Source organism: Myzus persicae, unplaced genomic scaffold (genome assembly GCF_001856785.1).
Source record: "Myzus persicae strain clone G006 unplaced genomic scaffold, MPER_G0061.0, whole genome shotgun sequence".
In the NCBI taxonomy this organism is placed as follows: domain Eukaryota; kingdom Metazoa; phylum Arthropoda; class Insecta; order Hemiptera; family Aphididae; genus Myzus; species Myzus persicae.
This window is the reverse complement of record NW_019104076.1, coordinates 51708-77824: the sequence shown is the minus strand read 5'-3', so window position 1 is coordinate 77824 and position 26117 is coordinate 51708. Positions and strand designations below refer to the sequence as shown.

At 29.3% G+C, this 26117-nt stretch overlaps 1 protein-coding gene and 1 long non-coding RNA gene across 6 annotated transcripts; one reads left to right on the top strand and one right to left on the bottom strand.

The window, feature by feature from the left end:
- Positions 1 to 5324: 5324 nt before the first annotated feature.
- Positions 5325 to 6813, bottom strand: LOC111038377. Of its 2 annotated transcripts, XR_002604982.1 has the most exons (4): positions 6707 to 6813; positions 6573 to 6641; positions 6094 to 6255; positions 5325 to 5772 (listed from the first exon to the last, which is right to left on the bottom strand). It is a non-coding gene; the product is annotated as an uncharacterized LOC111038377 (long non-coding RNA). The 2 variants fall into 2 exon arrangements; XR_002604981.1 differs by having other exon boundaries at positions 6094 to 6641.
- Positions 6814 to 7496: 683 nt separating this feature from the next.
- Positions 7497 to 19824, top strand: LOC111038375 (acyl-CoA synthetase family member 2, mitochondrial-like). Of its 4 annotated transcripts, XM_022321441.1 has the most exons (14): positions 7497 to 7656; positions 7721 to 8144; positions 9366 to 9555; positions 9789 to 9917; positions 10415 to 10638; positions 10747 to 10849; positions 12827 to 12931; positions 13025 to 13179; positions 14404 to 14578; positions 14726 to 14833; positions 15298 to 15446; positions 15658 to 15799; positions 19195 to 19305; positions 19402 to 19530. In XM_022321441.1, exons 2-14 carry the CDS (start codon positions 8077 to 8079, stop codon positions 19528 to 19530), a joined length of 1788 nt encoding a protein of 595 aa, XP_022177133.1. In that variant the 5' UTR covers positions 7497 to 7656; positions 7721 to 8076. The 4 variants fall into 4 exon arrangements, with proteins under 4 accessions (XP_022177133.1, XP_022177134.1, XP_022177135.1 ...); XM_022321442.1 differs by lacking the exon at positions 7497 to 7656 and having other exon boundaries at positions 8077 to 8144; positions 19402 to 19824; XM_022321443.1 differs by lacking the exons at positions 7497 to 7656; positions 7721 to 8144 and adding an exon at positions 9079 to 9267.
- Positions 19825 to 26117: the final 6293 nt, after the last annotated feature.

Below are 26117 nucleotides of genomic sequence, written 5' to 3'. Positions count from 1 at the left end.
TTATGTGCATAGTGCATAATAGAAAGCAGATGGATTGTGCTATAATTTAGTATACTAGTTACATCACAACTCCCCAAAAATGTATTATTTTATTAGTATGCTCTTACTAATTACTATTTCTTATTTTATAATATAACATAATGCTATCAAATAAATAATTAATACAATATATTATACAAATAAATTTATATATTTTTTCAACAATGAATGAACTCTTATACATCATGATTGGTATTTACCAAACTAATATCAGCTTAGTGTTTACTATGGTGTTTATGAATCATTCTGTTTTTTAGCTGAATTAGGAACAACCATAGGGTGATCTAATTTTTATTTCAGGTTATAGGTGTAATACATTTTTAATATGCCATTTTGTGGTTGGCAATTAATTACGATCATTACTAGCTTATTAATGATCATATACCTAATGATGACTTAAAATATGTACTACAGCAAGGGCATATAGGTAATTAAATTGAAAAAAATCATAGAATATGCAAAAAATACTCGAGTTATTTCACTATAGGTAGTTAATTAATACTTACTATTTAGTTACTCAATAATTAATCTAATAAACTGACAAAAATATCTGATTGCAACAACTAATTAAAATGTATCTACATCATAATATAAAGGCAAGTAATACAATTTTCTGACTTGTTTAAAAAAATGCTGATCATACCTATATTATATCATAAACCAAATATATAAAAAAAACTAAATTGAATTTATAAATTCAATTATGATCAAAAATAGCGAAATTGAATGAAAACATTTAATTTGAATATAAGATAGCCAAATTGAACAAAAAAAAATAGCCAAACTGAATAAATAACCTGATTTGAATAAAATAACTAATAAGCCAAATTGAAAAAAACTTATTTGAATTAAAAAAACCAAGTTGAAAAAATAAATGTCATTTTGATGCAATAATAATTATTAGTCAAATAAGATTTTTTAATTTGGCTTTTTTAAAACCAAAAATGCTTTTTTTATTCAAATTTAATTTAGATTTTTTATTTAAAGCTCATGGTGGATACCATAGTGACAAATATTTGCTATACCTAATCATTAGCTTTCGTTTGGTGACTAATTCGAAGTCCTGGGTCAAAATAGCTGGGTTACGTGAAGTTAGGTAGTTAGGTTGTCATAAAATGGAAGAAAATCCAATAAATACAATTATAAGCCAAATAAGTTTTGCATTCCACGAGTAAAAAAGTAAGTTCTATTAAAAAATAAAGTTTAATTTTGAAATTTCAGAAATTTTACATCACTAAAGCCAGTAAAAAAGAAGTTGCAAATGTTTTCCAAGTAATTTTTCAATTAGTTTGCTAAATATTTTCACAAGTCCGAAGTCGGTGGGACAAAGTCGGGGCGCTGCGTGAACCTGGCCAACCAGTTTTATTATGCCGATTTTGGTTACGAAAAAATAGGCTGCGAATTTTTAACGTTGGTTAATAAATATTGGCACTAGTTTAGAGTCTATGTCAAAGTCGGGGGGCTAACTTAGCGGACGTTCTCAAACATCTCATAGCAGCTTCATCGCTAAATCTTGAGAGGACAGAGGCAATCATCTTACAAACCATTACAGACAGTCAATAGTCATTCTTAAGGAATCAAACGATCAGCACTTTCACCTTTCATGGGTATCCAAACAATAAAACACTACATCTCAAACATTAGAAAGCAAAGCTCGCCTAAACAATTATTTTTAACCTTAATATCGATTGAGGTAATTTCGGGGGTGGTAAATGTGTGAAAAAATAATAATATATGACAAATGTGGCTCGTGCAGGAAGGCAATTTCAGTTTTGAAACAAGTTTCGCTTGCGTCTCGTGCCGCACACGGCGCCCCGACTGAAATACCTCATTTCCCACTCTTGTCGAAAGCCCACACAATAAACTATTTAAAACGTTGAGTAATTATATCATTGTCATTTTTAATTACAAGTATAATTATATACTTGTGGTTAATTAATATATTAAATTAATGATTGTCAGTATTTATAAATTGAACAGTTATTAAAAGTTTGGTCAAGTGTAAAAGAACCATTATTTAATGAAAATGAAAAAAAAAACACAAAACTTCTACCTAAATATAATATTTAATGTTATAAATCTAAGTGCTCTAACAAGTTCTGACAATGTCCAACATACGAGATGGACAATTTTTACTCTGAACCCAATAACCAATACCTATAGTCAATAATATTGGTATTGGCTTATAACTCAAAAATAATGAACAATAGTTCCATCAATGATTAAATATTTTATGGAATTTACAAGTACTTACATACCTACCTCTTTAATTTAGTTTAATTACAAATATAATATAATAATTAACCATTTTAAAATTTTTATTTGAAGAAAATAAAAATTCAGATACTACTTGTCCGATTACAGTTACAAGTTGTATGGTTTGAGTATACATCACAAATATTGTTACGCGTGTACTTGATAATGTGATCCCCAGAAAAGAGAGCTGTAAGAAAAAAAATAATGGTTCTTTACAGATATTAATTATATTTGCTTAAAGTCTTTAAACCAATAATAAAATATGGCATAAGTATTAAGTACATAACATAATATTACTCTGTACAAAAATAAATATTGCCCTACATCATAAATATAGTCTCAAATGTGTAGTATAAAATGGTATTTGTTATATAGATTTAACAGCGGTTTTATTTATAACTTGCCGTATATTCTGCAGTTTATACACAGGATTATTATTATTATTATTATTTATTTTTTTTTTATTAGTCTCAAGCCGAAAAGCTATATGGCAATTAGCTGATTGTAGTTTTTAGTAGGTTTATTACTGTGAGAGAGGGAATGGTTGGTTAGAACACGGTGTTTGTGTGGCAAGGGTTGGTCACTAAAAAATAAAAACCCGGGAGGTTACCCATCCGGGAACTATAGTGACACCGGTCGATTCTTCAAACCTTCAGATGCACAGAAAAAATACGGATTAGTGGAGTAGACTATAAGAAAAGTAATTTTAAATGTTTAGATCACTTGTTCCTTGCAACCACTTCTTTGTTTATCCAAACTTCAAATTATTGAGAATTCATAACTTATTTACAATCTACCTACCTACTTTCACGGAAATTTGTTTGTTAAAAAATTGTTTTCGGGAATACAAAAATACAAAGCCATGTTTCGTTAAAAATTAAAATGAAATAATGACTATAAAAAGTTATAAAAATATTTTTTTTTCGATGTATCGCAATGGTAACAAATTTTACAAAAAGAAAAAACTTAACAACGTCACTGCTTTTCGGTAAATTGAATGTTGGGTATTAAAATAAACATCCAGTATGTAAGTATAATATAATGATAAAAATAAATTAAATAACCTTTTATAAACCGTTAAGATAAGGTTATACATTATTTATTGGTTAGTGCTCAATATGATTATATAATAATTATTCTTACGTGTTTAATTATTTTATTGTATGCAATATCACTTGGTCCTTAGAGATATTGCTAATTCATTGTTGAATTTGGTTATCACCAAAAAAATGCTCACAGGAAATATTCTCAAGCACTTAATGTAGGTGACGTATGTAAAGTTAATTTTTTTGGTAACCATTTGTTGAAATTCTGATCAGTGAAAAGGCAAAATACAGCACCTTTGACCAAGTATTGAAATCAAATTAATGAGAAACAACTAGGAAATCATTATAGATATACACTGGCCAGCGATGTGCGCCGCAGGGGGGGGGGCTAAAGGGCTAAATCCTGCCCCATTGCCCATATTATTATTACCTTAAAAAAAAATATTTATCAAGTTTCAACTGTCATTAAGTAGTAAGCAAGTACGTAAATTTGTATATGTCTTACCCGATTCGCAACAGCCAATAACTTATAATATATTATACTTATAGGCAGGTTGAATTCATTTTTGCTAAAACATCGTATTTATTGCATACCAATTTTCTAAAATTCTCACAAATTTTTTGGTAAAAGTTTTAAGTAGGACGTATGAACTACATGAATGAAAGACGTATTAAATTTGCAAGCCGTTGCTAAACAAATGAAATGATTTTTAAATTGTTAACAACTAATTAACTGTAGTTTTGTCAAAATTTAAACTTTAATGCTTATTAAAAATAATCGTGCCTATGTAACGTTAAGATTTTTAAATAGCTATAATAAAATCTTACGAGGAACCTTGTACTACATTTTTAAGTTTTTTGACCAAAATATAAGTTTTTCATTGACATTTTTAGAAAAAAAACTAAAATTAACCAATTTCAATCCATTGCGAAGACGGTCTAACCAAGGTTACTAAACAATTTTTACAAAGTATTTCATACCCATAGCTGAGGGTAGTTCCGGCTAAGCAAATTATATTACATACTTAAGCCGTTATGTGCTAAATTTTGGGCGTTGCCTGTGACAAATTAATTGCCGTGGATACAACCCATCGTAAACTCAGTTAAACATAAACTTTGCCGATTTTTAACACAGTTATTTTGAGTTATTTTGACCAACCATAACACATACGCAGGTCTAAAATTATTCCAACTAAATAATAACCTGTTTTATTTTCTGTAACCAATGGCAACAATTATACAAATAAAACAATGATAGTCTTTCGTGTGTCAACTGTTTTAAACAGATTTTATGACGTGTTGAAAATTAAAAGTAAGTAATAAAAAATAGCCTACATGAAACGACGAATCTAGCTGAACCAATTGACGAAATGTTTATGTAAATCAAAAAAATATCGTGAATTTGCGTAAGGTTTATCCGTTTAAAACTTTCGATGTTTTAATAAAGTAGATTTCTGTAAGACCCGACAAAAATTAACAATGAATTAGTGCTAGGGAAGCTACATTTTTTGGTGATTAAATTATATTACTAATTCATTTATTTGTGTAAGAAATACTTCAATTAGTTAATTATAACTAAATTATCTTTAACTAAATTTTTATCATTTGGTCAAGTTACATTACTTTTGAGTTTGAAAAGTAACTCAATTATAAAAAAGTTACTTTTTTTTTTTAAATATCACTTGAGCTTAATACAACCATGTTTTCAATACGACAGTACATAAATAAAATAATAATGGCAATCTACAATAATACGAAATTATTGACAGAATTATACTCATCATTTTGCCACACATTAATATTTATTTTAAACTATACACATGAGAATTTCATTCTAAAAATAACACTTTGTCGACAAATAGTCAATAACTATAACAAAAATATCAGAGTACAGAACATTTTACTCATAAATTATAATAATTGTATTATATATTTTAATATTTACATATATTATCAAAAAGATCTAAAAATGTATTAGGCCATATAGAGTAACGAGTAACTTAGTAATTTGACTAAAAAATAACTTAAATTAAATACAAATAACTTACTATACAATGTAATCAAATTACTTAAAAGGTAATATTTTAAGATATAGTTTGTTTAAACGGAGCCATTTTAAACGCGACGATTTGATACATGTTTTTATCTTATTTGCCTAAGTAAACAATGGCAACCATTTATAAACAAAAAAATTTCAATTTCCCCTGTGAATCTTAAAATCCTTGTTTGTGGACCTCTTTAAAAATGCGAATTATTTAAATTTCTGCCTTATTTTGCTCTTGCATTATAAAACGAAGCTACCAAATTTCATACTCTTAGCTTCAGCAGTTAGGTTAGGTTAAGTTAGCATTGTCAAAATCAGCTAAGGTTGTCGCTTCCAGAAATTCCCTGCAACGGTTAATCCTGTTCCAATTCCCTGGAATACCGTAAACTAACAAAAAAAAAAAAAAACAATTTTGGTGTCATATTATGCACAGTTACGTGTTGATTTATACTTTTTTTGCATAACTACATAAGTAAGTACGACAGTATTATTGTACATACATAATGTAACATATAACAATTTTAACATGTATTATAAATTATAATTGAATCATGCTAAATAACATAGGATAATTATTCATATTTAGGTGCAGTTAATGTTTTCAGCAGGAAAAATTAGTAATGTTGTTCAGAGTTAGTGCTGAAAACCTATTTTAATATTATATGGGCTATTATTCTTCTACATATTATACACTGAACAGTTAAATACCTAGTAATGAATCCATTCTGAGGTATTTTTTTGAATTCTGAGTGGAAGGAGAGAATGTAAAAAATTGTAAATGCTAATACGCAGTGTATATATTATAGCTGTAACTATAATATGGACTATTGTCTAAGGCTTCGCTTCTCCACCTTTTTAATCTTGTGACCCCTGAAACAGGTAAAAAATAAAGTCAATCACCTCACGACCCCCTTGTCGTAAATACTAATTTGAGCCTAATTATCGGTTTAACCAGTTACGAATATTAAATTGCGTATTAAGCAAATAAATAGCATACCCACACTTCATATGAAAAAGAAATGTAAACGAATGTTATATCACTAATATTGCTTTTAAATGTTAAACAAACACAGCCATCTTATCAAATTAAATTATTGAACTTTAAATTTAAAAAAAATTATAAATACAAATTGTATATTAGCGTTTAATAATTTCTGATATATGTGACCTTTTGTCACATTGCGAACCTCAGGTTGAGAAACGATGGTATAGGCCTTTTAAGGCGTTAGGTCCAAACGTCGCGGTGCTCTGAAAATCTTTCAAGAAAAATAATTCGTTAAAATACATGTCTATTTCGTACATGAATAATAATTTAAATTACCTTTCTGTGGTATCTCCCATCTTCGTCATACATAACTATTTATTTTATTTAACAGTGAGTTTTTTGAGTGTTTAAAATACTAAAGAAATAAAAAAGACTGATTTTTTCTATTCTTTTTATAAGTTTAAATAAAATAGCACTGTTAAAAGCTATACAATATTTTTTTTTTGATTAAATTGTTATTTATTGGGTATTATGTATAGGTACCATGCTCATTGATTGTTTATTTTTTTCCCTGTTGAATTCATTCCCACTGATCTAACAACAATATTGGCAGTATGCAAGTATTTACATAAACATAATATATATATTATTCAATTGTTTTTTAATTTATCTAAGCAATTTGAATATGTAAACGAAATAAGCCATTAATCTGTATGTAATGCATAAACTATAATCCGTTCAAGCAGTTTCTGTGTGATTCCCCACAAATTCCCAGAAATTTCTCATCCTTATAGTAGGTATACCAACTTTTATTTTTTTTAGATGATTCATTTCATTTTATAGTTCGAACGGGGAATAATGCAAATGAAATTGGCTGTGTACAAACTACAAACACATGAAAAAATATATCAATATTCATGTACATAATTTCTGTTGTTTGGTGATGTTGAGGAGGGAGAGAGGTAATGCCAGACTGCTATAATTCAATAAGTCTAAATGAATTATTCAATTTAAACTGCAAAATAATATTAAGATTTGAATCAGTATGATAGAGTATAATAGCTATTTTCATTCACCGTTGTTGATGAATAAATCTTAAAATTAAAATAGGGCTACTTTATTTTACAGTAGTAGTAGTTGTACCTACGTGCTTCAGCTCTTTTCAATTAACGCGTTAATTTCATAAAATCCGGTCTGAACTGAACAATAATTGTTTATCGTTTATATTTTTATTTTCGCTGTATTGTATAAACATCTAATTGGTATCATAAACTTATTATGCCAAAGTATCTCGTATATTATACCTAAATGTAAATATATATATTTATGTATGTTTTTTTTAATTTTCAGTCAACCAATTACAGTTAACTTTCAACGATCAAGTCCCTCTCTCACGGTCGAATTCGTTTAGTTCTTTCTTTGCGTAACAGTGTTCAATAATATTTTATTTATCGTGCATTTATATTTTTAATATTACTGATAGTAGGTACCTATATAAATTATATAATAACTTAGTATATATTATTTTCAGATTTTTAAATATTTCCGACAATTGTTAATCAACATCTTGATGCATTAGTACGTCTCTAGTATTAGCAAAACATCAGTTTATAATTCATTTTTTTAGTTTTCATTCATTAAGTTATTATAGCAATACGGTTTAAATGATTTTATTTCACGCGAGTTAAGTGACTGGAATTAATAAAATGACAAATACCTCGTTGTTTAAAATAAGAAACCTGAAAGGATTTAGTGCTATTCATGGTAAAAAAATGTAAGTACTAAAATAATTGCAATTACCTATTTGTATTATTTATTATCGTCGATGTACAAAATAAATGCAAAATATTATTATTTATTTTGTATATAATTTTGTACAATATACGTTTCAAAGTTTAAACATTTAAAAAACGGTTTGTTATTAATATATCTATTAGTATCGCGGACTTAATGATTTATTATTAACTATATACCAATAAATATATTTTTATGTTTTTTTGTAATTACAATATAAATTCAAATGGTGCAACTGCACTGCAATTCAAAATAATACCTATGGTAAAATACGAAAAGTTGACAATCAGCAATAGATTTTCTTACGCATAACTGGGCATTTCGCGTTTTCTATTTTAATTACATACACAAAAACGAATATCAAGCTGCGGAATTAAAGTGTAATAAAGACTGTAGAGGGTAGGTCACTTGTCACGCGTTCGCCCTCCGATATTTTCTAACCCCTTGGCCATTTTATTCGGCTAAAAAAACCCGGGGAAGTATATATAAGAACTAAATAAATATACATTTATATACACATATATATGTATAAACCGGGTTTAGCACGCAACTAGGTCATTTTCGCACGATTGACCATGAGTCATGACCTACAGAGCTTCTGTTTTCTGTGTATAATACGGCATACGGCGTATTCCAAGCGATGATATAATATAATGAATGAAAACAACTTTGGTTTTTAAACGGTTAAATAAATAACACTTGCAATATAATTAGGTGTATCTAACATATTAGGTAGGTGCCTATAGGTTATAAAATGATAAACAATAACAACATTAATTCTAAGAATGATTTGAGAACAATAACAATAATTATTATTTATTATACCTGTATAGTATAATCGTTGATATATATATATATAGTTTAGAATTTATTATATTATACGCATGCTAAACAATATTATGTCGTTTGTGTGAACTGTATCTGTGTAGTCTTCGGAAGAAAAATACCATGTCGAGTACATATAGTGATATTTACTGCGGAATGCGCTAGTGCGGTACAGTGATACGTATTGTAGTTTATTGAAATATTTCAGAAAATTTCTTCTTACCCATATATTATTACAAGACGTGTTTATTAAAGCTATTACTCCTAAACACGTATAAGTTCGTATAACACAATATTATTATGATCTTGTAATAATATCGCACAATCACGATAAATTATATGCATCAATTTATTGGCCGCTTGCGTTTTTCCTCAGTTATCAAAGATTTTCGAGGAATAATCACTGGTCGAAGTACAGCTACGCCTGTGGGGCCTCGAGTGATCCGCTCAAAGCTTATACGATCGGAGGAATTTTCAATGACGCCGTGCAACAGACTCCGGACCGAGAGTTTTTGGTCAGTCGACACGAGAACAAGCGATACACTTTCGCCGCCATGGATTCCGAGGTCAGCGAAAACTAAAAAATACGATTTTTACCATCGGTTTCGCCGTAATCGACAGTACACAACATTGTTGTACCTATTATGATTTGTCCTATACATTTTTATCATTACACTCGATGTGTACGATAATTAGTAATATTATATTACTGCACGCAACACGCAGAAAAATATGTACTTGTATCGCAATAGGTACCGTAAACCTGCACGCAAATTGATATTCATATTTTTGTCCGCAGGTGGATAAGCTGTGTAAGAGCTTTAATGCCATTGGCCTCAAGCACGGTGACCGAGTCGGAATATGGATGCCCAATTGTGCGTTTTACTATACGGTGATTATCGCCACAGCTCGTCTGGGACTGATTTTGGTAAGTATTCATCGATTTTCGCCATTGTTTTATTAACTGTAACTCAATTAAAAATTAATGTTTATAATGTTAGTATTAAAAAAAAAATCTCTGTTGCTAGTATACTGTTCTGCAGTGTCTTACTGTATTTTTTATAATATTTTTAATTTTCTATAAATCAATTGTTTTTTTAAACAAAATTTCCAGTAGATCCTGTGGTTTTACCAAGTTGTAAGGGTTTTTTTGTTTGTAGAGGTTTTGATATCGGTGCATGGCTTTGAGGTAGGTATACTGATTATTGTGGTAGGTACCTATTTATAATTGTTTTTCTGATTTTGATCTCATAATATTATAATATTATCATAACCCGTGTTTTCAAAATTCTATTAAAGGATACAAATTCGTAATTAAAAAAACTGAGCAAACCGTTATTATATAATTACATTACCGTATTATTGTCGAGGATGAAGGTGATATTATAGTGCTAAAGTCGACGTATATGTATATTATAATTGTAGGTAAACGTCAATCCAGCTTATCAGAGCGACGAACTGAAACACAGCTTAACACTGGCTAAAGTGAAGTGTCTGGTGACCTTAGAGAAGTTCAAGACCCAAAACTATCCGGAAATATTGGAGAAGGTCGATCCGGACATTTGGAAGCGACCGCCCAATACACAGGTTAAGTCAAAAACGTTGCCCACGCTGGAATCGGTTATTTTTGACTCAGAAAACTGTTTAAAGTTAGCAATTTCATATTATTAAATTTAACCTATATTCGTCTTAAATATTTAATGAAGCTGAAAGTAATTTAATCGCAATAATTAATATCATCATAACTTATGTTACAGCGGTGCCTTTAATTTACAAACGTTCTTTGACCTGGGTTCCAATACAAATTATAGTATCCCTAAAGTACAACCAGACGAGGGATGTAATATTCAGTTTACTTCAGTGAGTAAAACAAGGAACTGTTACATTATATTATATGCTATAATATTAACTTTTTTAATAAATATAATATCTGATTGATCCATTTTATTTCAAACACAACGTTTAACTTCAACAATCAGACTCTCCATTCAGGAGCGTTCGGAGTGGAACTTTTTTGGCAATGAGCATAGGTATTTTTTACTAACCAACACATGATGTTAACATAAATTCTCAAGGTTGAAATTAATTTTTTTATTTTCTATATCAACGCCTGGCTGCAATTTCACTAATTTCACTTAATACATAAAGATAACATATATAACATATATATTGCATAATTTATTAGCAGAAAATGAGTAATTTACATAAGAATTAAAAAAAATAATAATTCTAATGGTAGGTACGAAATTAAGATTTTCATCTATGATATTATGGTTAACTTTGAGACTTTAAGTCTAAAACATTGGTTTCTAAATGAATAAGGCACATTATTCTCTGTATATGATTATTACATAAGTAATTTGTTGAACGAGTACTGGGTTAAAATGTATGCCTAGTTCGTGACTCAATTCTGGGTACGTGAAATACGATTTTATTTAATATACGCTAAAGCATAAATTTCGCTATTGACCAGATTGTTTATGAATCGTATATCCAATACTTTCCTTCTGGTATCAAGGCAAACTAAATTCAACACTTCAGAAACTATAGTGTGTAGTCATGATATGGGTGGTTAATTTTAAGACATAACCAGTAAAAGAAAAAAACCGTTTTTGGATATTTTTAATTCGTTCAATGTTTTCCGAGTATAAAGAGACCATACTACCATACTATATCATCCACCAAGCGAGTCCGCAAGAAGGGGGAGTAGGAGCAGTTGCCTCTTCCCTTGGCTTTTTCTGGGTCAATTATCATAATCAATATTTGAGCTCTGATTTTAATGCCCTACAATTTTGAATAATGCACTAAAAAATTAACCAGGTTTTTATTTTTAATAATTCTGATGTAAATTGTAATTTAAATTTGGCATAAATGATAGGTAATATACATTTAAAAATCATTGTAAAAAAGTTTTACAAATAGAGCTTTGGAGTTTTGGACTTCTGTAATCTAGAAAAACAATTATTTCAATACATTATTATTATTTTTCCAAAGGTTAAATATATGGCAGTTATAGGTTAAATCACTTATATGTATATAAAAATCGTATCAAAGAATTTAAAATATCAAAATAATATTTAAACTCAAACTTTTGATTCTAAAACTTCAAAAATACGCCGACACTCTTGAATTTCTATAAAAATGAAACAAATTGCCTTAACATTTAAAATCTATAAAAAAGCAAAATAAAAACTTCTCCTTCTGATTCAAAAATATATGAAACTTGTGCTTAACTATGTTATAAAACGAGCACCACGTAGCTGGATTCTAAGAACAAATTAAAAGTTCATAGAAATCTCAATTTCAATCATTTTGAAATATAAAACATCTCAGAGCGATTTTTATTTCACTCGGTTATGAAGGTCAGAACCTAGAACTACGTTCCTTTTATAGGTGTAGGCATCATGTAGTAGTTGAACCAAGTGTAGTGTCAATCAAGTTTATTTTATGTTCATAGATTGCACACAATGGTTTTAAGTTTGGTATTAATGGCTAAATAAGCTAGAAGCATTTAATTGTATAAATAAACTAAAATTATCAAATCATTGGTCTCGTTTTATTTATTAAATAATAATCAGTGGCGTAGCCAGGGGGGAGGCTGAGGGGGCTGCAGCCCCCCCCCCCCGAAAAAATCCTGGCTACGCCAATGAAATAATTGCATTTGTTAATCAAAACATTATATATATCGACGTATTAAAAGTATTGCTGTACAATTAAATTTTGACTGGTTATTTACATAAAATGCATTCATAATTTTTGCACTCCCTACCTATCCGTAAGAAAAAATGTCACAAACAATACTTTATCACTAAATAGAGAGAGCATAATTATTTTTAGGGTACCACTGGAAAGCCAAAAGCAGCATTGTTGAATCACTTTGGGCTAATTAACAACGCTTACTTTATCATGAAGCGTTTAGGGATCTACAATGATGTCAAAAAAGTAATTATTAGAAATATTTTACAAACGATTTATATTATATTATAATGACTTATCTATCTGACACTATGAGTAATCAGTATTAAATACGTTTAGGGTCAATTACATAAATTCTGCTGTCCAATGCCTCTATTTCATACTTTTGCTTTATCCATCGCCGTCGTTGCACCATTGGTTACCAAATCAGCAGTTTATTTACCGTCAGCCCATTTTGATCCAAAAGCTACGGTCGATGTTCTTACGAAAGAAAAGTAAACTGATGCTTTACATTTTTTTATATAATATATGGTAAATTTAAAATTGTCATTGTCCTAATAGATTTTTTAACAAATTATGTTATTCATAATATTTATAGAATATTAAATTTACTACATATGTACATATTATATAATATCTTATATTGGTTTGGTGTTTCGTATGCTCAATCTATGGAAACGCTCTGAGCGTACCTAGTACTTACCGACATGCGTTGCTAGCTCCCGGATGGGTGAGCATCGAGGAATTTCAGCAACGAAATCCTTGCTACACATACATGCGTGTTCCAACCACCCCCTCCCCACACAATACAGGCCAATGACCTTTGTAGTTGAATCCTTAATTCTAAAAAATAAAAGTAAAATATATATTTAAGTGTTATAATTATTGTAATTAATGTTAGTAATTTTTATGACAGATTAAATTGTTATAGAACGTGTTAAGTGTACAGTCGCAATTATTTACAAAAATCATAAAAAAACGGTTACATTATGTATATTTATGCATTATTCATATTTGTATACGTTATAATATATGTAGGTACAAGCAAAAAATCTAAACAAAAAATAATAAATAATAAATAAAATACTTATTCTAGAAATAAATACATAAATGAAGTACCCAACCAGTATAAATAATGGGTAACTTTTTTTTTTCGTTTAAACCGACAGCAGAGAAGGCTCTGTGTGAACAATATACTACTCCTCTGCTGCCATTGTTTATTAATGTTTACAGTAGGTACACTCGTGGCCGTGTTTACAATTTTTGCGCCCTGGGTCAACCTTAATTTTACGTCCATCCCCCCCACCAAAAAATAGATCCACTTTTTTATTTTTCTTAACACGTTTTTAGTTATAATTCTATATGGTTAAGTCACGGTTGGCTATCTACAACTGTGGTTATGTTAAAATAATATTAATTATATTCTATGCTAGCACTTATCCGTTATCGTTGAACTGCTAAGTTCACAAGGGTCTACAAATTATTTCCAAAAAAAAAATTTATTTATACAATACTACACAGGGTTACAGCGGTACCTGCCCCCCCCCCCCTAAATATGTCAATATTTGGCCGACCGGTGCAAATGTCCCCATTGCATCCCCCTAAATACGGCCCTGCGTACACTAATACAGATAGGTACAATAGGTACATACTATTATAAATACATTATGGTTGCTATAAAAATAATGAAAAAATTGAATACTTACTTATTATTATAGGTGTACATTTATATTTGGTACGCCGACAATACACGTGGACACCATGTCTGCTTTCGAAAAACTTCCACCAGAGCAACAAGATAACGACATGAAGATCGCAATCACCGGTGGTGCTCCATGTTCTCCGATTTTGATGTCCAAGTTCAAGAACATGTTTCCACGCGCTAAAATATTGGTACTTCTTTAAAATCGATTAGAATAACTTTTTCTTTTATTCAGAATTTGTCGTGACTCGTGGCCATTTAGCCTCAACAATTGAAACGGTTTAACTTATATAATTAAATGCAATTCATTTGTTTGACTAATTGTATTCGTTTTATAGAGTTTATTTGGGATGACTGAAACGAGTCCCAGTTCGTTTCAAAATTTGTCAAACGATTCAGATGAACGAATACAATCGACAATGGGTTTCATACAGGATCACGTGGAGGTCAGTATGATTCTCAAAAATGTAATAAAACATAATATGATATAGACACGTGAGAGAAGAGGAACTATAATATTAATAATGAATTAACCTTGTTCGGGAAAGCGCTTGTCTTACATTTTAGTTATCTGCTGTAATCTACTGTCAGTCCAACCTAATAAAAATAATTAATTAGGTACCTATTTTAAATTTCGTTCAGGAAGTTGTTTTTTTTAGATTTATAGAATATCATAGGATGTCAGTGCAATATTTATTTTTTCTCTCAGACCCACGATAAATAACAACATGGATAAAACGCTTTCACTTCAAATAGGTTTTATGATTTTTGTGTAATCTTAGAGTAAAATCACCTATTAATCATTATAGATTATAATATTTTTGAGGATATGACTTACATTATCGGTTTTATATTTTATTATTATTTGAGTAAGTATTCGACTTTGACCGCGTGTGTTGTAAATTTCTAGGCTAAAGTTGTTGATGCTAATGGCGATATGGTACCTTTCGGAACACCCGGGGAATTGTTGATTCGTGGATACCTAAATATGAATGGTTACTTTAACGACGAAGAGAAGACAAAAGAAACAATTGATTCGAAAGGGTGGCTACACACGGGGTAAGCTATACTTTCTATTCAAACAGGGTGACTCTTTTGTCGTGTAAGCCCAACGATATTACCTGTGGCTCTCAACAAAAGAATCAATTTGCAGTACATAATATACGTTTAATTGAATTGTATACATATATGTGTTGATGTGCTGCAAGGTAAGGCAGTAATTAGTATGATATAATACTACGACGTTTATATTGTTTATGGCTTTATTTAGGGATCAATTCGTTTTGTACGAAGACGGGTATGGCAATCACGTTGGCAGATTGAAAGAAATGATTATCCGTGGTGGTGAAAACCTATTTCCCAAAGAGATAGAATATTTTTTGGAGTCTCATCCTTCGATTTCACAAGTTCAAGTAATAATACATACATAGATCTAGTGTTAAGTATAATATATTATACATACGTATACAATGTACAATATGGGAAAATTCCAATATTAAACTACTTGAAATAGGTGTCATCAATTATTACATGTACTTTAATTATATAATTATAAATTTTACGTTTTTGTGTCTGTCATCACCTTTTAGAACAGTAAATATGCTTCCATTTTAAACTTTTATGGTTGTTTTTGGTAGCAAATCGGATGTATAAATAGATCATAGATACCAGTTGGTACTATTTGGGCTGTCGAAAGTAGAAAATTCCAAGTGATTTAAAATTAATTGTGAACAACAGAAAAATAATTAAGGAAAAACGGGAAGTTGTACGGAAAACCAGTATAGTTGGGAAAATTGATTTCGTTTTTAAATCCAAAATTTTTATAATTCATAATTGAAAAATAAGTTCACCTAAAAATTCACTTTGTTCCCAGTTTATAAGAGAAGTATACTTACTATAAACTTTTTTTTTTTAATTTTACCAATCTAAGTGAACTTTCTTTCCAAAACAACTATCGAAATTGAAAAACTAAGCATTTTTACTGATTTAAAAAGTGAAGACAGACACAATAAAAAAAAGCGGGTAAGTGGATTTCGCTCTGCTGTACATTAGGTGTCTAAGAGGCCGCTGTAATAGATAGTATTAAATTTGAATTCAATAATACTAAATCATTGTATACGAAAAACGATTCTGTGTGGAGACGGTATGTTAGTTTAGGATATTTTAAAATGTTATTACTTATTAGTTATTATTAATATGGTAGCCGGTAAGTTGAATTAATATTTAATATTATTCTTAAATTATTGGTGATGCTGGAAAAATATGAAATATACCTATGTAAAATTGGGTTGTTGTGGAACCGAATTGCAACAAAATGATAACCTATATTCTTTGTGTTTATATGCAATTTTGTCCAAATTTGAATTTAAAATGTCTGTAAAAAATAACTGTATTCATATATTTTTTAAATTTCATAGAAATGGAAAAAAGTGCTCAAGTGGAACCTTGTTTTAAATTTTCAATCCTCAGCTATAAAAATTGAACACTTTATATATTTTTAACTAAAAAATTATTTTCAATTTTCAACTTCATAAATATTGTCATAATTTAAACTTAAAATGCTTATAAAAAAAGTGACTATGTATTTTTAATATTTTTCAACTGCTATTGTAACAAGTTATCAAGTTCCTTGTCAGGGGCGCCGGAACAATGGGGGCAGTGGGGGCAATTGCCCCCACAAAATAAATACTGTAGGGGCAAGGCCCCCACGACTTCATGGCCTAATTATATTTACATTTAACCCACTATACCTAAATATTATTCTATAATTTTGTTCAGCAAGTAATATATTATATCTATTAGTAATTTAAAATACTAAGAATACACATTGCACCGAGGCTCTGAGAGATTGGAAAAATAACCGGGAAAATCCAAGAAATNTTAATAAATTTTTATACCTACATGATTTGAATTTGTTTAATAAATATTTGTAAGAAAAAAATTTAATTATACCTTCCTTATTATTATTAATTATACCTATTCCCAGCATAGGTGGTGTAAAAATTGGGGAGAGGTGAAGATTAAGCACCAAAAATTAAACAACACTATTTTTGCTCTTATGCCCTCTAGAATAAAGCTTAAAATATTTTGCCCCCACAGCAAAAAAATCGTTCCGGCGCCCCTGTTCCTTGTATTAAATTTTCATGCTTTTTGGCCCAACCAATAACATTTTATTAACATTTATTTTATAGAAAAAAAGGATTATGGAAATATCCGTCAACAGCCTAAAATGTGTCAGAATATTTTGAAAATTGTATCAAGTATACGAATTTACGAAATAAACATTTGGTGTAAATTGCAAGCGTTTACAGAAATATTCGTTTTTGAATTACAACAAAATAAGAAAATCGAGTGAATATCCAATGTTGTAAAAACGTCAACTTCAAACGCTCATAAAAATTTAATTCAACTTTCCGGTAGAAATTTTTTTTTTTTGATAAAAGTAGAAAAACTTATCAGGAATCTTGTATTAAATTTTAAAATCTTAGATATAAATACAAAAGTTGTTGGGAATTTTAAATTTTGACCTCCCAAATGCATCAACTAAATTCACTTTCCTACCAAAAAAGCTGCTATTGAAGAAAATCGAAGCACTTTTACTGCAAGGAACCGTGATGACAAACTAAAAAAAAAAAAAATTAATAAATATAAAAACACACATCATTGTTCAATCAATAAATTCATCGCTCCGCTCAGAATCTAAAATCATTATTAAATGACTGTATGTCTGTATTCATGGCTCCTCGCAGGATCTAAAATTGAGGAAATTCGACATTCACTTGTAAAATAATGATTTTTCATCAAACTATTTTACTGTTGAAAATCAAAAGTTAATAACCATAAATAGATAAAAGTACCAACAAATGCGATTTTCTGTTTTTTCTATAAATGTAGTTATCAAAAAAAATATATTAGACACGTCATGGGAAAAAATTTTTTAGTAAGAATTTGTTTAAATTTTGATAAAATTTATCAAATCGCGATTTTTTGCAAATTATTTTGTAGCTATAATAAGTACTATAATAGTATAATACAGTATAAAGTTGTATGAAATGTACATTTTTTTTTTCGTTTTTGTTTATGTAATATTAAAGATAGTTGGAAGTATATATCATTTTATTAAATACCCATCAGTAATAATAACTGATGGTATTCTACCTATTGTGATTCTATTACAGTTTAATTTTAGTATCATATCATTCACTAATATCCCCACACTATGATAGCTGTAATAGTCTTATAGTTAGGCCATTGTCGGCATAAGCTTAAGATTTTTGAGTTTCAATAAAATATGTGATATGTTTATTATTCATTCAAATTTTCAATACACATATGACAATAATAGGGTTTTTGATCCTAATGGAGTAAAAGGTGATCAATTTCATGAACTAGTTTTTTATTTGAATTCAATTTATATTGACAACATAATATAATATTATAATAATATGATCTTAATGTAGATATAAATACCTATTGACAAATTCAAGTAAATGTTTATTAACTATATTTCATTCATCTACAATCATTGAGTGTTTTTCCTCAGCTCTACATAGTACTTACACATAATATTGAATGTTCTTTGTAGAAATAAAATTTTAAAGTTTTGATTTTTAACTCGTTACATTGTACATGATCGATTATTATTAAATTCCATATTGTCGTAATGTCAGCTGTTGTGTTCAAAATCATTACTCGTACTCTAAAAATTCATACCGTATGAATACTTTCATTATTATTGTATTTAAATAATATTATTTTAACTCATATTTTGCAAGCACAATAGATAGATAATCGCTTTTTATCGCAGGTATACGGTATACCCGACGAACGGATGGGTGAAGAAGTGTGTGCCAGCGTCATCGTCAAAGAAGGGGCTACAGTCACCGAAGCCGACATAAAAGCGTACAGCAAAGGAAAGGTTTGTTTTGAGACTGCTGCTCGTTTAGGCTTGTTAGAGCCACAGGGGTATAATGCTCTACGATTTCTTATATTTTATTTATTTTTCTTTTATCAGATCGCCCATTTCAAGATCCCCAAACACATATTCATCGAAAAGGACGCGTTCCCGATGACGGCTTCAGGCAAAGTGCAGAAGTATAGATTAAGAGAAATGGCGATACAACGGATTTCGAGCCTTACCTAATAATTGTATAATACAAATGTGTGATAATTTGTGTTTTTAATTATTTAATCGTATTATCGTTGTATGTGCTCGAAGCCCTAGAGGTTGATATTTTTGTAACTATTCGCTTCAACGTTGGTTTTCACTCACTCACCATCTTAGGGATAGTTAAGTAATAAAACTAAATGATAGACAAAATTAGAGTTTAAGTTTTCAGAGATGAATTTGAATTAAATTTAAAATTACTCGATGTAAACAAATATTAAATCCATTAACAATCATAAGTTAAATAAAATGTTACAAGTTTTAATCGTATTTAGTCCAAATCTTTTAAACACCCGTGACAACAAGCCCCTCATAGCAAAAACTAACGTTATGTGTTATCAGTTATCACTACAGTTGAAAGTTTTTTACACATCAAAATATTATACTTTGCAATACACTAGTTATTTGTCAAGTTAACACATTACTACGTTAGCCATAGGCGTGTTTACGGGAGGGGCCGGGCGAGCACTGCCGCCTCCCCCTCGGCAGACTTCGCCTCCAACAAAATCATGATGGGATAAATTTTTCTTTATTATGTATCTGTTTTTAATTTAGTCTTAAATGTATTTTTATTGTTTTGACAATGGTTATACTTTTTGATCACAATTAAATAAATATTCCTACCATTGTGAATTTTGTAACCTAAAAAATGAATGTTTCTTCATGTCTAAAAAAAAAAATGGGTCTCGCAATTAAAAAATTTGTTGTGCCCCTTCGGCCATCGAAGTCTGAACACGCCTATGACGTTAGGTATAACATTATATAAGTGACAAAATATTTAATGTACCTGTTTACGCGAAAAATTACTCACAGACTTAATATTCAGTCTTTTTTCTTGAAATTTCTCATTGGACTAAAATTGGCTAATACTCGTAGCCGTGCTAAAAACAATAATGTGCAGTAAGTAAAATTGTATACCAAACATAAATACCGCCAGCTGATTTCTTAGTTATTAACGTTGTAACAGGCTTACATCTGCAAATGTAAAAGTTCCTCAACGAGTAAATACAAGAATTCAACGACAGTAAATGTTACTCATTGAATATACCATGTGTTAGCGAAAACAGGGTGCTCTATATAATTAAATTACTCATATTAAGCAGCACTCTATACATATTTTTGATATCTGACAAACCCCTGACACCTCCACCCCTCTCCCCAAACAATTATTCTTAAAATTCATTTTATGGTTTAGAAACAAATATTAAGTAGGAGGTACTGTGTAACTACCCATATTATTAAATAGTATAGAGAAATTTTCTACATACGGGTTCAATAATAAACTTTTATAAAATTTATGGCACATATTTTATATTTGATGATCAATAAATAATAATTAATAATTAACGAATAATTGTATGACTTTTGGAATGCGTCTATTGCTATAGGATTGACGTGTTCGTGAGTATTATACAATAAGGAAAAATAAAATAAATGTATTGTTAGATTATCTGGTAGGTGAGGGGAGGGGGTGGAATTATACCTTTATCATCTTATAAAAATGTCAAGGGGGCAAGTTCCCCCCGTGCCATCACTGTAATTACGCTATTGATGTGGCATAATATACGATTCTTATAATTATATCGTTATAACATTTAACTATTATAAAAATATGACACTGCAAATACAAATTTGGATTATTATTAACGGGTCTGCAAGTGACCTGTTTTTTTGCTCAAAATCATGGCTTACAGGAAAAACTTTCAAGCGTTGTGGAATGATACGATTTCGATATTTTTGTTTTTTGAAAGAAAAAACTTTTTAGGTAAGGTGCATTGGACTTAGATTTTTAAAATTCTATTTCTAAACCATATATAATACGATTTCGAATACGACCAACTTTTATAAGTTTTTGTTATTTTTATTATGTCTGTTTTAAGCAATGAAATTAATAATCGAAGTCCTGCATGGTCTCTGTTGAAAATCAGACGAAATAAAAATTAATCAAATCTGACCACTCTACAATGCGTGAGAGCTTTTTCTGTGAACCGTGTTTGGAGCAAATAATCATGCTTTTCAATATTTTGATCGGTGGTGCACTGGTGCCACTTGCACTTTGACATGCGTAGATAGCATAGTACCAGCACACAATCAAGCTCACACTAATCACTGTTGATGACTAACACAAATTCCGTGGGCGGCAGAACGAAATTGCATATTGCCCCTTAATATAGACACACGAATAAATTTAATCGATATTATATTTTACATACTAAAGAGATACCTACGAATTATTGAATTAAAACCAATTTTACCGATTGAATGCATTCATAATTAATATTATGTTTATTTATGTAAAGCAATAGGTACAATCGGCAATAAATTATAGATTTATCAGTTATTTTTCGCAGTCTGTCTACTACTATTATTCTGGCGTTACTCAAACGTATGTAGTGAATAATTATATAAATAATATGTTTGATCAGTATGACTGTACCTAGAGTATCTATAATAAGTCGGCGGGTACAACTAATAAATAATTAAAATTGTAGTGCCTAGTAATTTATAGCATATTTTAGTAAACTAACCATAGGCACTAGGCAGTTATATAACAATTTAAGACCTTCACGAATAAATACCTTTCAATAATAAATAATAATAACAACAGCTTGTTTATTGGACACAAAAATAAATAATTTATATAATATAACATTATATAAGACTAACAAACAATAATCCGTATAAATGTATATTTTATGGGTATATCTGATTATTCTTCATTCTCCAATATGGGGTATCCCTCAGCACTTTTATTTGATTGTTTGATTATTTTTATTTTTAATTATAGGGCTATCAAATTTTAATCAATTTAATGTTTTTTGTAAGACTACAACATCATAGGTACAAATCTATGAAATTCATAAATAATAGGTATATTATGTTTATCGGAAGTAAAAAAAATGTTCATTGTTTATGTCTTATTAAATAATATCATTTTTTTAATAAAATAATAATATTATATCTCATAAAAAGTTGAGCTACAAACATTTAAAATTACGGAACAACATAATAGTCCTAAATGACAAATGTACATTATATTATTCTTATTACACTCTAAAAGAAATGTAAATTTTAAACCATCAAATTAACCTTCCTACAATATTGCTACAGGTCTCTAATAATATATAATATTATAATATGCGTTACACTATAAACTATTATAGTATACACTTAAATAAATGCTGTGATATCAATCCTATTCCTAAATGTAAATTCTAATAGTATTCCTATACCTTGGACGTTGTCGAACGATCGGAGTATTTCATTGCCTTTCAACAATCTAGTGTCAAGTGTGACAAAATAATAAAAAATATTCGTTATTTTAAATTATATCGTTTTCATGCATTCATTAATTTATAATAATAAATGCTGTAGCATTGTAGCAATAATATATATTTCAATAAAAAGACGTGTTTTGCAAAGTCTTTTTTCATGAAGTATTTATTGTTCATTAGTATAATATTATAGTTCAATAATTAGTTGTTCGAAAAAATATGTTGATTTCAAGGTGAAAACCGTTCCCCATTGACGTTACTCAATGATAAACCTATTATTAACGTCTAAAAAACCATTTGATTAAATTTATTTAAAAAAATTAACATTGTGTTATATCACTGGATGGCCTCTCTCCTAAAGTGTTTTATGTAGTAAAATTATTAATAATATGTTGAAATTTGTATATTATGGCATGTAGCAACAATGATAAATATTGTTTTAAAAAAAAACATCTTTTCAGTCAAAACGGCATGGTAAATCGATTAAAACTTGAATAACTTGCCTATCATATTATTAATTGTTATGCAAGAGCCTAATAATTAAGGAATTTATTTTTTTTTATAAATATTCGTTCCTCACATTTTTTGTGGGCACATTGAGAATATTATATAAATTCATAGATTCATAGATATAAATAGGGCGCACTTCCATATTATCATTATATTAAGAACGAAATTTCATTTAATTTTTTTAGTAAAAAAATCTTTTATTTTTTATCAAATTACAGTTATTGGTTGGCAGAAGCTAGTTAATTTGTTTAAATTTTACAAACACTTTGAAAATTTACATAACAATATGAAAAATAAAACCATACATACATAATTAAGTACATGACTTTTAGTTTGATACAAAAATTAATTATTATAAGATTTGCAATTTTATTTTCCAAGATATTCTCTGACTTGCTTCCAAGAAAATATCATTATATTTTTTTCTCAAGCCAACGGATGAAATATACACTACATCTTACATTATAATGTGAAGCTATTAAATACCAATGTTTACTTATTGACTCGTACCTATACACTTCCCAACAGTCCTTCCTGTCCAGTGACAGTGCATACACATAGGAGCAATTTGGGGGGTGCTTTTTTTTAACAGCGACACAGTAAAAGTGCATTTTGAAAAAAAGAAAATCCATTTGGTACTGTTTACGCATTAAACATATTGTTGAACAAATCGAAAATCTATTCCCTAAATAAGTAAAATTAGAAAAATATAGTGACGTATAACCGGCAATTGCTAATACTTACGCTACGAATTTCCAAGAATCTTAGCCGTAGTTTATATTTATAATTATTATTTACACAAAGTGTTCGAATCATACTAATGATCACACACACAGCATTTCCGGTGCACATTGAACACCGCCTAAATCAATCCCTTATTAACAGGATGTCACACCCGCATGTGTTGTCTCCGTCTTACAAAATATGTACAACATAGCAAAAACTGTTCTGCGTGGGACGATTTTTCTCGCACCATATTTGTTGTAGAACCACCAAATTTTCACAACACGTAAACAAAAATTTTATCTGTGCAACAGCGTGCTTTTTTCAATTACACTATCCAATCATTTTTTATAAGCAAATGAAAAAAAAAACAAAAAAATAAAATGTCTAGAAGCAAATCACTTTTATTGTGTTTATTTTATCTAAAATATAGGCACGCTGTTGCATAGATAATTTTCTACTCTATATATGTTCAGAAATTTTGGAGCCACTACTACAAACACAGAAAGTTAAAAGTTGTAACAGTTTTTGCTAGCACCAAATATATTTTAGCTGATATGGAATAATTTATATATACTTATTAAAATATATGCAAATATATTGTAGACGACTAGACGAAACTTATTTCGTTCGTTCTCGATAAGCTAAAAAACTTAGATAAACCTATTTTGAATTTGCCGTCTACATAATTACATAAAAAATCTCAAGGAAATGTTCATAATACAAACAGTCACCTTGCGTCTACACTATGCCCGGGAAAATACCGAAAATTAGAATGTTATATTATAATAAAATAGCATATCTATTAGGCAAGTACTTGGTCTATGATGATGCACCGGAAACCTGAGCGGTAAAATAAAAAATATGCTAGTGGCGCAGTCTGTTCAGACGGTTTATGGGAATTTATTATGTTTGAACTAAAAAATAATTTTATCGAAATAAATTATTTATATTGTTTTTATCACTTTTTAATGCATTTATTTAAACATTAATTCATTTTTGTATGGATTTATCTATTTGATTTGTGACTTTAAATTAGAGTCATATAGGTATATGTATAATATAGTCTACACAAAATAATTCAAATCATATTATGTACCTACTGACATCATTTATATTTTGGGGTATAGTGGTTAGTGGTATCGTAATAAAACTACCTTTTTGCTATTTTTTTGTGCGGTTATTCACAGTGGTATTCTATTGACATCTTCGACACTTGAACATATTGATAGCACTGTACATTTAGGTTTTCATTGTTCTCAGTGGCGGTCAAACGGGGGGGGGGAGGAGATGAGGGGAATAAATCCCCCCCATGACTTTTTTTCTTTAATATTTGTAACGATTACATTTATGTATATTCTTCTATAATGTTAATGTATTACATTTTGTTTTAATTTTTTCTCAAAATGACTTTATGACTTATGATCATATATTATTATTATATAGATTCTAGAGTTCTAGACTAATTCTAGGAACAAGGCTGTTATTATTATTAATATTTATTAATTAGTTGCTTATACAAGATACACGGGAATTACCCAGCTCGGTGATCGTGAATATTTAATAATAACACATTCCTCCCTTGACCAGCCTATCGGCCGAAACGTATTAATACGTTATGTATAAATAGCCATGTTATTATAGTCGGCCAATTCATCGATTATTATTACATTTGTCCCAATATTTTGTTACACAGACCACAGTGTTTTGACTTTCGTAATTCGTACTTGTTACTCGGGTCTCGTAAGTCATACTGTGTCGCGCTTTATACTTACCGTCTGCAAGTCTGCAGTAATTGTAAATTGTAATAGATATTGTCTATAGTATATTTTATAATGTCTAATAAAAGAAAAATTACCACCTATTTTACTTGCTCAACCACTAAACACTCGGACTCGGATGAAAAAAATAGTAAGATCCCTAAGATCATTATAGAAAATGAAGTTGTGCCGGTAATATTTGTTTAACTAATTAATGTAAAATGTTTAATTTATGAGGGAAATGGGAATATTAATTCAAATTACCTATTATATTAGGCTGTTGATTTCAGTGTCC

What these genes read in the sequence shown, in the direction of transcription:
- LOC111038375 (XM_022321442.1), top strand. Translation starts at nt 8,077, where the DNA reads ATGACAAATACCTCGTTGTTTAAAATAAGAAACCTGAAAGGATTTAGT. An exon ending in GATGTTCTTACGAAAGAAAA is followed by an intron (nt 13,180 to 14,403) that starts GTAAACTGATGC and finishes TTATTATTATAG; the next exon opens with GTGTACATTTATATTTGGTA. An exon ending in TTCCACGCGCTAAAATATTG is followed by an intron (nt 14,579 to 14,725) that starts GTACTTCTTTAA and finishes TTCGTTTTATAG; the next exon opens with AGTTTATTTGGGATGACTGA.